The sequence below is a fragment of the Pelecanus crispus genome, chromosome 12 (assembly GCF_030463565.1).
Source record: "Pelecanus crispus isolate bPelCri1 chromosome 12, bPelCri1.pri, whole genome shotgun sequence".
NCBI lineage: Eukaryota > Metazoa > Chordata > Aves > Pelecaniformes > Pelecanidae > Pelecanus > Pelecanus crispus.
The window spans coordinates 22,185,864-22,200,322 of record NC_134654.1 but is presented as its reverse complement, the minus strand read 5'-3'; the positions used below and the strand labels follow the sequence as shown (position 1 = coordinate 22,200,322).

The window sequence follows — 14,459 nt, the reverse complement described above, 5'->3', positions numbered from 1 at the left end:
CATCTCCTCACCTCACCATGCGATCCCACCTAAAAAACCCAGAGCAACCTCAGGACTGAGAATTGGAAGCACTCACCTAAAGATGAAGATGAAGAGCATCAGCAACATGCAGAACGTGGCCACGTTGTCCATGGTCTTCATGAGGACTACAAGCTGGCGCTGGAGGGCTGGCATGAAGCGGACCAGCTTCAAAACTCGCATGAGCCGAAAGGTCCGCAGGACTGAGAGCCCCCCGCCTTGCTGGCCCACTATCTCCCACACACTGAGGGAGGAAAAAAGGTCATTGCAGGATGAGAAGACAAAGCCTAACACAAAGGCACAGAGGAGAGGAAGCAAAGGAAGGATGAAATTCAGAGAGAAGAGGGATGGAAACTGGGAAGAGACACACTGCCAATGCCCTTGGTGAGCTGGACTCCATCCAGGCTTGCAAAGAGCAGAGCCCCACTAGAGTGTCAAAACCACACCTGCAAATCAGTGGCTGCAGCTGCAGGGGCAATTACAGCCTTTGCACATGCCAAAAACACAGACAGCTACTTAATCGGGCACTGGTTGTACTATTTGGATCCTAGACTTTCCCAGGACATTGGGACCGATAGCTTTCTGCTTGGGCCTCTCTCTAAAATGACCATAAAGTAACCCCAAGATACGTATTAGCAATCATGTCTAAGTGCATTAATTTACAGCAGAGAATTATAAAGTGTCATAGAAAGGTATTTATGCCCACTCTCCATTACTTTCTGTTTAATTAAACAGCCAAATGAGGGGAAACACACATAAAGAAAGCTCTAGGTTTGTACCTAATCACCACGATGATCCCATCAAAGATGTTGTATGGATTCTTAATGTAGCCAAAAGGACCATAAACAAGGACTTTCAACAGCATCTCCAGGGCAAAGAGGCTTGTGAAGACTATGTTGCTGATCTCCAGGGCATTGGTAAGCTCCTCCGGCTGGGGAAAGAAGAGGAGGAAAGGGATGTGGTAAGCAGCACAGCTCCATTTGTTAGGCGCATCCAAAATTACACCTGGAAATGCAAGCCCCAGTATTGCAAGCATAGGAATACCGATGCTAATGGTGTAGCAAGAAAATGGTAATAGCTCACTCAAAGCCCAAGACAGAGAAGAAAAATACTATCAGAGTATTTAAGGCTTATACACCCATTGTAAATTGAGCAGGTAAATCCAGACATGGACTTCACATTAATCGCAGTTTTAGTACCACCTCAGGAGGTTTGTGTAGAAGTGGCATGTACCAAGCCTTAACAGTTTCACATCCTCCAAACTAGTTCTCCTTATGCAGAAGGGAAAGGCAGACCATTTTCTCACATAAATATCCTTTTAGGGCCTGTCTTTTTGTTTAGTATCTCATCAAAAGATTTAAGCTAAGGTTTTCAAATGCAGAGATTTGAGGTGCTATAACTGGAACAGCTCAAAAAACCTCATTATCAGGAAGCCCCGCATACTGCGACTGAGAAAGGGCCTGATCCTGGCAATTCAGACTGGCAATCTAAAAATAGAGGTATGAAAAATACCTAAGAAACAGACTTCCCATAATCTTAGACCTAAATTAATACCATCCATGTTTTTCTAGCATATTTCACAGAGGGTTCCCAACAATACTTGCAGACACCCAGCACTGTGCTTTCCCCGGCGGGTGGGAGGGCATTGTTAGAAAACATATGGCAGAAGACAAAAACCGGTGGCGTAGACTGTTTAGGATCAGTCAGTGGCAAAGACAGGAGCAGAATCTGCAGTACCAGATCCCTTCTCCCCATTTAACCCCAACACACAGCTGCAACTGCATGTTTCCACTTAAAGGCTTCATTAAAATCAAGAGACATCATCCTGCTGGCAGATGACCGTGGGGTCATGTCAGCAACACCAAGGTGCCCTGCGGGGCAGTGGAGTGGCACAGTTCACAAACACCTTACACACACTGGGTGTGGGATTCCTCTTGGGGTAGTCTGGCACTTAATTCACTTGGATACTTTTCTAAATCCCCATGCGTAACCACCCACAGCTTTAGATGCCTGAACACCATGGTGGGTTACAGCTGGATGTGCAGGTTCACAGCAGCTACGCCATGAGCAGAAGCCAATGTGCAACGTGTGCTGTTGACTGCTCCCACCATTTAAATGAAATGCCTTCATGGCTGGCCAAAAACTTCCTACAACAGACCAGGAGCTTCCACGCCATGGCACATGCTGCGGCACAAGCTGCGGGGTTTGACATGAGGTGACCCAACCCCAACCCAGCACCATGGAAGCTGGGAGAGGGGATGGCTCAAGGGCAGGGTCAACACTTGATCAGCCGTGTTTCAGAGCCCCAAGAAACTGTAGCGACCAAAGGCTTCACAGATAGCAAATAAACAGATAAATCCATGTGGACATTCAACTCTCTCTTTCTCAGGGTTGAAGTCTCCAGGAACCGCTGGCAAAGCCCTTGCAGCTCAAGTTCCTCCAACCTAATGTGACAGTAGATGGGGACCCAAATTGGTCTGATTTTATCTCAGCATGGTACTGTAATTCCTGGGGATTTGGCACTGATACCAGTGGGAGCTTGTGATGACACAGCAATGGTCACAGGATAGCAAAGGGGGAAACAGCAGCACTGAAAAGAAAAAAGTAATAAAAAAGTAAAGAGGGGGGTGTTGAACACTTCCTATACCTCAAACATCCTCGCTGAGGAACAGGTCCCTTGGCTAGAGTTTGCCAAACACACCAGACATACACGGCCCAAATCACCGCCTCACTCATCTAGAGCTAAAATACAAATGTTCCAGTTCCCGATATTAAACACAGCCCTGGTTTAAAATCATATACCTATGGGAATGCTCAGACACAAGGTAATAAATAGGCCGAGAACTTATATGTCAAGCTGCACCTCAGGACAATTTCAAATAGCTGAAAGTCTACATTAGTCACAAAAAAAATGCCAACTCATTCATGAGTGCCCCAGCACCGAGGCAGGCTGTGCTGTTATCATTACCGCAGCGATACTGCTGGAAAGGAAACGTGTTCCTGGAAGCTTTCCTTCTCATCCATCAGCGCCACTAACCCAGGCCCCAAAGGCTGATTTCCACCCTCTGTTCCCTCTCTGCGACCGCGCTGCCAAATCTAACCTTCCCTGCAGGCGCAACCCGGTTAAGTCCCTCAATGCATCAGCAGTGCCCAGCATCTCACGCAGACGTGGCACCCCTTCCCTGCGGGGGCTGACATGGAAAAGCCAACCAGCCCCGGCAGGGATGTTGTGTTGATAGTGCGGATTAATGAAACTTTGCATTTCACAGGCACCTACTGGTTGGAGATGTTACTGGGATGTATAAATCCAAATGGGAGGCGCCAATAGGGCACAACTGGGTGATGTGGGGAGCCGCAGGGCGAGCAGCGCTTACTCTGCAACTCTCCCAGGACCCCCAGCACCCACCGGAAGGGCGATGGCTTCCCCAGTCCATGAAGCATCCCTCCCAGCCCACCCGGCTCATGAGAGCCCCAAATACCCCTGGCACCAGTGCAGGAGGACTATGGGTCAGCCTGTGCAGCATGGTGACGCTCAGCACCTGCAGCAGCACTGAATCCATCCATCTCCCCCGCTTCACCCCAAAAAAGCCTCCTCGCTCCTCCTCCACACGCTCTCTTCCACTTCCCTCGCAGGATATGGTTTTTAATATCCGAGACATTGGGCACCCATAATAAAGAATGACATCTCCTGAACCAGAGTTGAGAATTAATATCCAAGAATCTTAGATTAATGGCCAAAATGGGTTGAAAGAGGAAGGGAAATCTTCCCTTTCACCCGACCAGGAGAAGAGGAGGGTCTTCAGGGCAGCCTGGTGCTCTGCCAGGGAAGGGCAAGGTGAGCATCTGCTGGCAGCACACAGCAACCAGACCCAGCTGAAATTGAGAAGTTATTTTGCTTCAGGAAACAACACATCCCTAAACAGTTGAGACCGGGTGATGCAAATTACTTGGAGGATTTTTGCAGCCGGCTGTGGAGCGCTCTCCCCCAAGCCCATCGATCCCACGCAGGGGGTCCCCAGGGCAGCTCATGAGCCCCCTGAAACAGCTCTGCATCCCTTTCAAGGGACACATCGCTGCAGCCAGTCCATGGGGCACCTGCCTGGACCCCTGCCACGAGCACCACTGGGAATTATTTATAAAAATAGAGGCAGGCTGAGATCATGATCCTGCCCGAGGGGATCGCAGCCAGGCAGTGGGGATTCAAATACTTCTGAGAATGCCAGCTACGGGATTTCTATGCAGCCATAGATGCATATAGATAATAAAACTCTTTATAAGATGCTTCTGCTCCAGAGAAATCACAAACATGTTTGAGACATCTTTCCTTAGACATCATTACAATGCAGCAGGAAAGTGGGTCTTCCCTCCTGTGGGAACTGGAATTGTCATCCCATCCCAAACAGGAATGCAGTTTCAGAATTGGTGAACCAAAACACTTTGTGTGCAAAATTTTGAAAGCTTTCCCCTCCATTTCAGTCCCTATTCCCTTATCCGTTTGCTCTGTACTGTAAATCAACTGAAATTAAAAAACATAAAGAAAAGTCAGCTTGAAGAAGAACATGGAGCTTTTTGTTCCCCAGCTCTTCAAATGGATGTTTCAAATATCTCAGACAATGTACGTCAATAATCTTTTTTTTTTTTTAAGCCAGTTCACTGAAACCACTCCCCTCCCACAAACAGCTTCAAGTTTGATAACCTGCCATTTTCTGACAATAATTGTCTAATCAAAACAATATTGACCGGCTCTAGATATCATGTACCTGGGAGAGTGACCGACTCCTGGCACAAAACCAGCTCCATGGGTCCTTGCCGAGCACAGAGGAAAAGAGCCAGTAAAATCAAGCAGCTTTCCCCTCCAAGGGCCACAACACAGCAGCCAATGGAGGTAGCATCCTTCCTTTGACTAAAGGATATATTTGGAAAACAAACCCCTCCAGGAAACCCTCTGGAAAGGGCATTTTGTGGGGAAGCAGAGCCTAAGGTGCAGAGCCTGTGGTTTCTTTGCAGCAGAAAGCCTCCTGCCCACCACCCCAATTACAGCACATCTGCCACAGCCTCAGCTTCTCCATTAAGAGAAGAGTCTGCTAATTCTCTCATCAGCAGCAGCAGTGACTAATTAAAAGGAAAGCATCCTATGATTAAATGAGCAACACCCAGAAAGAGCAAGATACAAGCGCAATTCAGCTGTGGCATGAAACACTGGCTCTTCCAATGAGCCTTCAGTAAATACTGAATTTCATTTCCAGGACACCTCGCCTTGCTGGACACACAGACGCGGTGTCCTGGATAAATCATTCCCTGTTAGCTCGCTGTTTGTGTAGTGTCGATTTGTTGATGTACCAAACAGCACATTGACGAGCTCTGGCAGCACACAAAATAGGAACAGACAGCGCAGCATCTCTCATAAACACCACGCAGCAAATGAAGGCGGTGGGGAGGAGGCGAGCCACAGGCGCCTGCCCAGACGTAACCCTGCCTGGCAGGGTGCAAACCGTGGCGGCGAGGAGGGGATGCTCTCTGCACCCTGCCTGGAGGTTTCAGGCAGGGCTGCCTGGCACCAAGCAGAGCACTGCCATAGGGGACAGGAGGAGGCAAGGGAAGATGTCCCCAGGTACTAAATGTTGCCTCAAGGGGTATCTCAGAGCTGGACCAGTGCCTTGCCCTTTTTCAGCATTCAGAAGTAGGCTGTAACACATTTCTTTCAGTTCTTTTTCTTTTTTTTAAACTGAGTAGAAGCTCACGAGTGACATTTCTGATGGCAGAAGGGATGTGCTCCATTTCCATCTGGGCACGAGATGGTGGCACACGCTACTCCTTCCTGTGCACGGGGCTCCAAGGTGTCTGCTGAGCAAGTGAGACAGCGGGCAACAAGTCAGGGAAAAAGGTGAGGACAGGGGCTGGGGTCATTAAAAGCGCAAGCCCCGGGGGCTGTGTTCCCCAGTTCCTGAAAGACAAGCCCTGCTGCGTGATGAAGTGCAACCAAGTGCCCTGGCAGATGGTGCACAGAGCTTACAAGGCTTCTACTGCCGCCGTCCTCCAGCCATGACCCATATAAAGCACACATGGCACAGGCTTTTCACCGCCATCAGACCTGCACGCAGCACTGTGGGCATATCTGGCACGGATCCGTCCATCCCCATTTCCGCCTTGCCCAGGCAGCGAGCTCCAGGCTGCGGCCAAGCCTGGTCTTGCCCAGCCCCTGCCCCTGGGGATATCAGTACAAAAGAGCAAAAGCACCCCAGGGTCTTTCCTCTCTATCTTGCTAACAATAAAATAAAATAGAAAAAACACTCTGTCTTGCCACAGCACAGACTGAGGGATGGGGTGACCAGCCAGGAGGCAGATCCCAAGGGCTCTGCTCCTGCAAGCAGATCCAAAAGACCATGAAAACTTCTAACCCATTCAAATGGCTGCAGAATAAAACCCTTCTGAAATCATTACCATGGCAACTAACGAAAAATAACACAGAAAGAAAATACCAACCTCAGCTATTTCACAGGAAACACCAACAACATTTTACTGACTCATCACTTGCAGGTTTTTAATATATATACATAAGAAAAATATCAAACAGGTCACACAAAGATGGGATTTTCAACCCGACACCGCTCCATTAAGATCCTCTCCACCCTCTGCGTGGGTGCAGACACGAACCGGGTCCACCTTGAAACAGGAGCCAGACCATGAGTCCTGGGGCAAAACACAAGAAATTCTGATGAACCAAAGTAGCTATCAATTAACTAAATGAGGTGCCCTTTTTTTGCCTTCTCCTGCGCCTGATTCCCCATAATTTATAGCTCATGGCCATGTCCTCAGTCAACCAACGAGCCTTCTCCATGCCCTGCCCTCATCGCACCCACATTATTCCCCCTGTCTTGGTGCAGCCGCTGAGCCACGCCATCCGAAAAAACACTTTGGTTCCCTTTGGTAAATACAGCTCCTCTTAGCTCCAGAGCCCCTTGCTACTTTATAAATAGAAACTCAATCCACACATATTTTCAGCAATGACATTCATTGTCTTTGGGGCTCCTTAAAAGGCATCAGGCTTTAGCTATTGTCCTGGTCCAGCAGCACGAACCTGAGCTGTGCTTAATCAGAGCCCGATAGACCGATAGGCTTTCTCTACTCATCCTTTGCCAAACTGGTTAAAGAAAACAATTCAGAAAGTAGCAGGATTGCAGCATTTTTTGCTCTGCTCTTCCTGGAGCTGGAGGCACAGAAAGGGCAGCATGCTCGGTGCTTGGTGGGCTGGAGGAGGACTGCTGGGAAGTTCAGGATTTATAGGCATTTATTAAAAGGAAATGACTTTGACAGACAAGCAAACAAGCCCAGTTTCATCCTATCACCACATGAGAAAGGAGGATTTTGTTACAGGCTGAATGGAGGCTGAGTATTTCATGCCATGGCAAGTAATGCTGTAAGAAAGGGAGGAAAGCAGCTTTCATTTCGGAGAAATCAGAGTTGTCCACATAGGAGGGGCTCCCCTTCCACCACCACTGCTAACCTTCTCACCTTCCATGCATTCTTCCCCATTCCAATTAACAAATGTCCTTTCCCACCCCACACCTGCAGAAGGAAGGAGCTGAGTCCCGTGGACATGGCACTTTCTGGTGCAAGACCTTCCTCTCCACCACATCCTTGTTGAGTAACCATGGCCAACAACTGAATTCCCCAGCCCTGACTGCCCATACAGGGTCGTGTCCCCATGCACCTCTGCCTCCTGTCCGCCCACAGCCTGGGGTGCAAATGAGGGGACAAGCCCTGAGCACGATGGAGAACCTCATTAACCCACCCTGAAGGGACCTGCCATGAACTATCCCTTGCCCAGGACCATAAACAGGACCTGCAGACCATGCTCTCCTCCCCCAAGCCCTGGGGCTGAGCTCTCTTTACCACTTGCAGGAGGCACAGCAGTATTCTTGCCTGAACTCCTTATCTCTCTCAGCTTGAGATTTCTGGATTAATATTATCCCAGAAAATGCAAGAAAAACATGAACTGGCTCATCCCTCTGCCCAGGTTTCGAAGGAGCTTAAGCTGAACAAAAGCTTCATTTCCACTTGGTCACACCTTGTAAGTACTTGAGATTTAAAGCCCTCTATTTCTAGTTAATCTAAATCAAGTTTGAAACTTATCTCCCCATTAGTACTTGAGAAGGTACCGGGGGAGGGAGGAAATAAAAAAAGAGAAAGAAAAAGGCTGTCTCTGATGGCTCCTGCACAGTTCTGCTGAACCCGGGTTTCTGATGTTGGTAATGCTATCTCTAATGCTGACAGACGTCCACAGGGAGAAAGCTGGTCGTTTCCTAACATCAGCAAAAAAACAATTGTAACAAAGAGATGAAATCCAGCAGACACGAGGGAAAAAGCGCTCGGCTCCTGTCCCTGCTCCCACTGGGGGCTGAGCAGGGTGGGATGGGGCTCTGCGAGGACATGGGCACCACCAGCATTGGGACCAACCTCTACCAGGAGAACTGGGAGAAAAAATGGACTGATCCCTGGGAAATCACCAACAATCAGCAACCAGGACTGCTTACAGATGAAAGCGTTTGCTGGTGCAAGCTGAGGATGCTCCAGAAGCTCTAGCTGAGTTTTCTGGCTCCCACCCAAGGGGAACAACCACACAATAATCAAAGAAGGAGCAGAGACAAATGCCCGGCTATCTGCCGAGAGCAGCGATTTTTCATCCACACAGGGATGAAGCAAGTTTCGAGAGCACACATCATTTTCCCATTTCACTGAGCCGGAGTCTCTTCTCAGTGCTGCCTGAGCAGAGATAACACAAGGGTACAGATGGCAGCTGAAACAACAGCTGTAATGATAGGATCTAAGGCAGCCCGACTATTTCCAGCCTCTGAACTAAATTAACAGGAAAGGATTGACACTTACGGCTCCCTATCCAGGGAGCTGAAGAAAACTTTAGTAGATGTCAAGGAATCCACATAGGCTTATCCTTAAAGCATGCAGAGAACTGAATTATTTGATAAAAAACCCATACAATTGCATGAAATCTCATTTAATTTTCAAATCATTCAGGCTCCAGAACCAGGATAAAGTCTGCTTTATAGGCACAGCCCATTTTTTTAATGACTATGAGGGCCGTGGCACCCCTGTGTTTTGCATGACATTCTGGAAGAGCTTCGTGAGCAAGTCAATTAACACACACGAGTTCCTGCAAGACCTCATAAACCCTTCTAATCACTGAGGAGTGTAAGAACCCCCAAGGTCCATAAAAAGAATTACCCCCCAATAACAAACAGAGAGCTGGTTTTGAAGTCAGTGATCCTAGTGATTAACAGCTCTGCTGACTTCCATTAGTGTTGACTTGACTCCTCCAGTCTCCAACAACAAACAGTTAATAAGAGTAATTTCTGCTTAAGCAGGAGCTAATTGAATACAGCACGTGCAAATCTATAGGGCACCTCATTTTTCTACCATGGGAGTGCCCTATGCAGCTGTAGCACTGAGAAATTAAGTTGATGCTAACTACAAGCCCTGCATTGGGCAAAGCCAGCAGACACCAAGGGAGGGAAAGCCTCGCTGCGCTGCCAAAGCTTTGATCACTTGGCTAAGAGTAGCTGGCACAGGGCTGGAGAGATGTGTGATGGAGTTAAATAGAGACATGGGATATGCACCAAAGTGGAAGAGGAGATATCTCTAGGAAGAGAAGACAGTGCGTGAATGTGGGACCTTGTGAGCTCCCGGGAAGAGCCTGGGGCAGGTGGAGGTTGTCCTGGGAAAGGCTGTCTCATTGATTTAAGGGATGCACACACATGCGTAAGTGCCCTCCTGAATCAAAGCCTAATGAATCAGATGCTTATGGGGAAGCAATCAAATTAGAAATTTCACCACAGAGAAAAGTTGGGCTGTACTATTAAGGCCACAGTTGGAATAAAGTAGCTGGGGTGCGGGATTAAGCGGGTACAGCACCGGTTTGCATCAGTGTGTGATGCAGAGTCCCTGGTGCAGCACCAACTGCTGCCTGGATGTGGGATGGGTCTTTGAGTCCCTGCACTCGCAGGAAACAATTCAAGAGAGGTGCTAGAGGTACCAAAAATATTTTACAAAAAAAGGATTCCCTTCCTTTCTGACCTGGAGGCCTGTCACAAATCCACAGGCATGAAAGAAGTCAAAATTTAGATGTCCTGGATCAACCTGACGTGGAGTTGCAGAGGTTGGAGGGGACACGGTGTTGCCCATGATCACCCTATGCAGCCAGACAAGGGCAAGCCAGGCAGCAGGCACCCTGCGAGCTGCAGCTTATCCCTGGATCCTCCACAGCCTCCTTGGGAAGCGAACAAGCATTTGGCAAGATCTCATTTTGGCACATGGAGATGTCAAAGGAGCAGCCTCCATACGCGCGACAAATCTGCAACTGCCCTCCACCACTCCAGCAGCCAGCAGCAAAATGTTCAACTCGGCTTGAAAGTGGTGGAGATTAGGATGCTCTTGACCACAAATGAATCCAGACCTGATGCCCTCCAGCCTGCCCAGGACTTCGGACACTAACACACACTCAAGTACGCCAAGACCTGGGGCACCAGCCTGCCAAATCCCCACTGTCCAGCTCCGTTACACCACCTCTCCATGGAGCAATCAAATTTTCCTCCCACATGGAGAAATTAATCAGTGGGTGTCACAACAGCTAATAATTTTCAGTTACCTTCTTCCCTGCACACTGAATTCAGGCAGAAGCAGAAGTACTTAAATATCATTTGGGTGACTATTATTAATGCTTGAACCTGGAGCCTAATGGCTCCTCCACACCAGCAGGTTTTCTAATGCTGCTGCAGTTACTGACCCTTCACCTCCCCTCTGATCATCCTGGATACCTGAAAATTTCACGTCCTCTGATGCTGATTAGGAAGACTCCCATGTTCTCCAGCCTGGACTGTTTACATAAATTGACACTTTAATGCATATTGCCAGCAAGCTTTCCTTTGACGCTTTGGCACAGATGGCTGATATTTCCATGCCACGGCAGCTATTAGATCGTAATGTTACCAGTGACAACTTTGCATCACCTGTACCGTGTACACTCTGGGCCCCCGCAGCAGGATGCACTAGGAATTCAGCTTGAGATACTACTATGGGCTGAGGCTGCTCCTGCCTTCTGCAGATGGAATTTGTACATCTTGGTTTGGGACACTGCTGCTTTCTGGATTCCTACAACACCTTGCTGTAGCGGCAGGTACTTACCAGTTATCCTCCTGCTGGGGGCATGCCAGGCATCGCCTCTTCCCACTTCCTTGAAAAATTGCCTCCCATGGATGATGAGCTTTTCTCCTTGGGTGCTGTCCCAAAGAGTCATTCACCCTTGTCACCTCTCCAATTTGCTTTTAAGAATTAACAAGAGGTTCTCTACAGGTCTGAACCAATTTCCTCTTCCTTCCTTCAGAGACACCAGAGTTTTGGACGACTCTAGATCCAAGTCCCCACAAGCTCCAGCCATGGATTTGAACTGACTGCAGCTTTGGGGAGGCCACTGCAGAACTCTCCAGTCTCTTGTTATGTTAACAATGGCAAAACACCGCAGAGACGGCGGCTGAAATTCAAGCACTATTTAAACAAATGAATATGTAGAGTATAGTTCATACAATGCGAGTTCAGACAAGGAAAATCGGAACGGAACAGCCAGGCAGCTCAATGTGAACCAGATTTTAAAAACAAAAACAAAACCCCAAAGCCCTTCCTCAAGGAAGCCCTTGCTGAATTCTTTCCCCTGCTGAGGAGTCCAACATCACGCCTTGTACTAAAGTCTTTGCATTTCACTCCAAGGAAGGATTTGGAGAAAAAAAAAAAAAAAAAAAAGCAGCACATTATGGAACACAGTCTGGCTTACAGCCAGGTTGGGGGGAAAGCAGCACAGAAACCCTCTGGTTTAGCAGCACATTTTACTCCTGCTCTATGGCAGAACAAGCTTTTGAAAGCCCTAGCAGTTTGAACCTGAAGCACTGCAGAGTCTCAGCTTCCCTAAGGCGAATCAGTCAATTGGTTCAACAGTGTATTTAAAATCCCCTGGAGTCTACCTTTAAATCACCTTTATATTCCTCTACCCCAAGCTAATACTTTTTACCTGCATTTTGCTTCATCTCCGTAGAAAAACAAGCTATTTAGCAGTCACATTAATAATCCGCAGCAATCTGGTTGTCATTTCCCTGATGGAAAATTTCACACTGCTGCCCAGCAGCAGCGACATGGTGAGTGCTATGCGCACCTCAAACCGCTCTGCTTTCCTCCCACTAAACCCAGCAGTCATGAGAAAGGCAAGAGTCAGAGCTGGACGGGTGAGGAGGATGGGCAGAAAACACAGAGTTAAGCCCGGTCAGGTGTACCTACTGCTCATGCACGTGCAGGAACCACGTGGAAGCAACCTGATGCTGAGTGAGAAAGTCAGCAAGCTCATATCAGAAGGACCTTAGAAGAAACCCAGCTCCTGAACCCCCAGCCATACGATGGTAAAATATTTGTTGATAATTACTTTACTGGGGAAGGTGGTCAATGGAGAGGAGCTTTGGGATGGAAGGTCTTAAGGTAGGAGATGAGCTCCTGGGGACACAAACTACCTTTGCTATGTGCATCCAGCACGTCTGGCCATGGGTGCTCAGTCTGGCCAGGTTGACTGATGGGTGAATGCAAACAAACAGCAAGAGGCGGGGACCAGTGCTAAAAAACACACTCCAAACTTCAACTCATTTTGATGCGTCTTCAAACTACCACTTTCATCCTAAATATCCCAATCTGGCCTTCTCTGGTTGATGAGCCTGTTAAGCAAATGACTGTAAAGGCTGTTTCAGTCTTCTAGGCATCTTCCATGGAGAAAAGCGGGTCTCTCCAGGATGCCTGTCCCCAGGTGAGATGCAAAGCCTCCAGAGGAGCATACTTCTCTCCCCTGGCTAAAATGAGGACCTCAGCTGACCAGCTCATGTTCTGAAGTCCAGGAAGTTCTGGTGGTCCCAGAGCTGCTGAATCCTACCCAACACTGCTGGGGACAGATGGGAGGGCAGAAGTCTTACTCCTTCCAGACTAACCATCAGCCCATCCATCCTCTCACACAGTAGCTGCTAAAGTGTCCTCTCCCCTCTGGCAAGGTGCTGGTAAACAACCCAAGGCTTTTGACATGGCACCATAAAACATGTCCTGAAAGTATTTATCCTAATATAGTCTGGTGTGCCCAGGGTGGCCTCATGTGAAAAGCCCAAGAGGTAAATATTCATTAAGTAAGCAGAGAGCTTAATATAGAAAGTCATGGAGTCAAGTACTCTTCAAGCCCCCTCACATCTTTGCAAACATCAGCCAATGAAGATAACTTTGGCATGGTTGATCACTTGCACTTTTAAGAAAGGCTCTTCTAAAAGAAAAAAATCACATGTTTCAGTGTTTATAATCTCTGCAGAAAGGCCTGGTCCAGCATTTCTCCCCTCTAATTCCTGCTCTCATAACTGTCAGATTATGAAACTGCAGACTACAAGCCTCCAGAGTTTACAGAAAAACACCTCTCTGCTCTCTGCCACCACTTTCAGCAGATGAACTAATAAAAACAAGCTCCGCTATTGACTCCAAATTCCTGGGAGAAAGGAATCTGGAACAGTAGTAGCTTCAAAATACAGTCAAAGAAAGCAACCACCCACAGTGTCTGGAGTCCCCCCCACGCTTATCAGCTCCCTTCACCTTGTTACCCGAAAACCACCACAAAAATCTGCCTCTTCCCATCCAGCTGCCTGCTGGAACATATCGCTGGCCAGGGGAGGCCAGCACCCCGCTGCCCTATTTCCCCCGAGGCAAAGAGTTAAGGAGCTGTGTTGCCTTTAGGGTGTTTGATGATGGGAGCTTGCTCAGCCACCCATCCCTGGTGGGACGGTCCCTCTGGTACACACACAGGAGCCTACACCAGCATCTCCCAAAGATACTCCTGATAAAGGGCAACAAGCTTTGATAATCCACCCCTTGGACAGCAGCAGCAAAGACACGGCAGATCTGCTTTCATCTCTCAGCCAAAGGAGTAATATAACTGTTTATAGGTTCCCTGAGCCACGTCCCCCCAGGTTTTTAGGAGTTGGTCTTCCCAATATTATAAAATAAAGGTGGAATCACTCAAGCTTCCCTGCAGAGCTCCCACCAAGGTGAAGGTGAAAGGTGAAGGTGAAACCTGCAGGTTTCAGAGCTTCAGAGCGCAGCGATGTTTAATGTGTACTGAAAACAAGGGTTAGCCAGCCAGACTGTATTAGGATGTCAGGGAGAAGGCACTGGCTGGAAGGGACACATTTAGCACAGCCGTGCCTCCCTGGCGTTCGGTCATTGAGGCATTAACGCCACGGGAGGACATGGGAATTTGGAGCCTGTCTGCAGCCACCACTGCTGCTACTGGGAGCTGTGGGAGAAACACCTCTGCGCGCAACTGCGAGTGACTCTGCAAATACAAAATGTGCCAGGAAGGGAGAAAA

The 14,459-nt window shown here is 48.3% G+C and overlaps 1 protein-coding gene across 1 annotated transcript in view; it reads right to left on the bottom strand.

Annotated features, from left to right (window-relative positions):
- CACNA1G (calcium voltage-gated channel subunit alpha1 G) overlaps positions 1 to 14,459 on the bottom strand; it is a 148,901-nt gene that overhangs the window by 65,355 nt on the left and 69,087 nt on the right. The window contains exons 10-11 of the mRNA XM_075720155.1: positions 798 to 949; positions 77 to 262 (exon numbers count right to left, since the gene is read on the bottom strand). Of these exons, the coding sequence (XP_075576270.1) occupies positions 77 to 262; positions 798 to 949 (338 nt within the window). The remainder of the gene's footprint in view (positions 1 to 76; positions 263 to 797; positions 950 to 14,459) is intronic.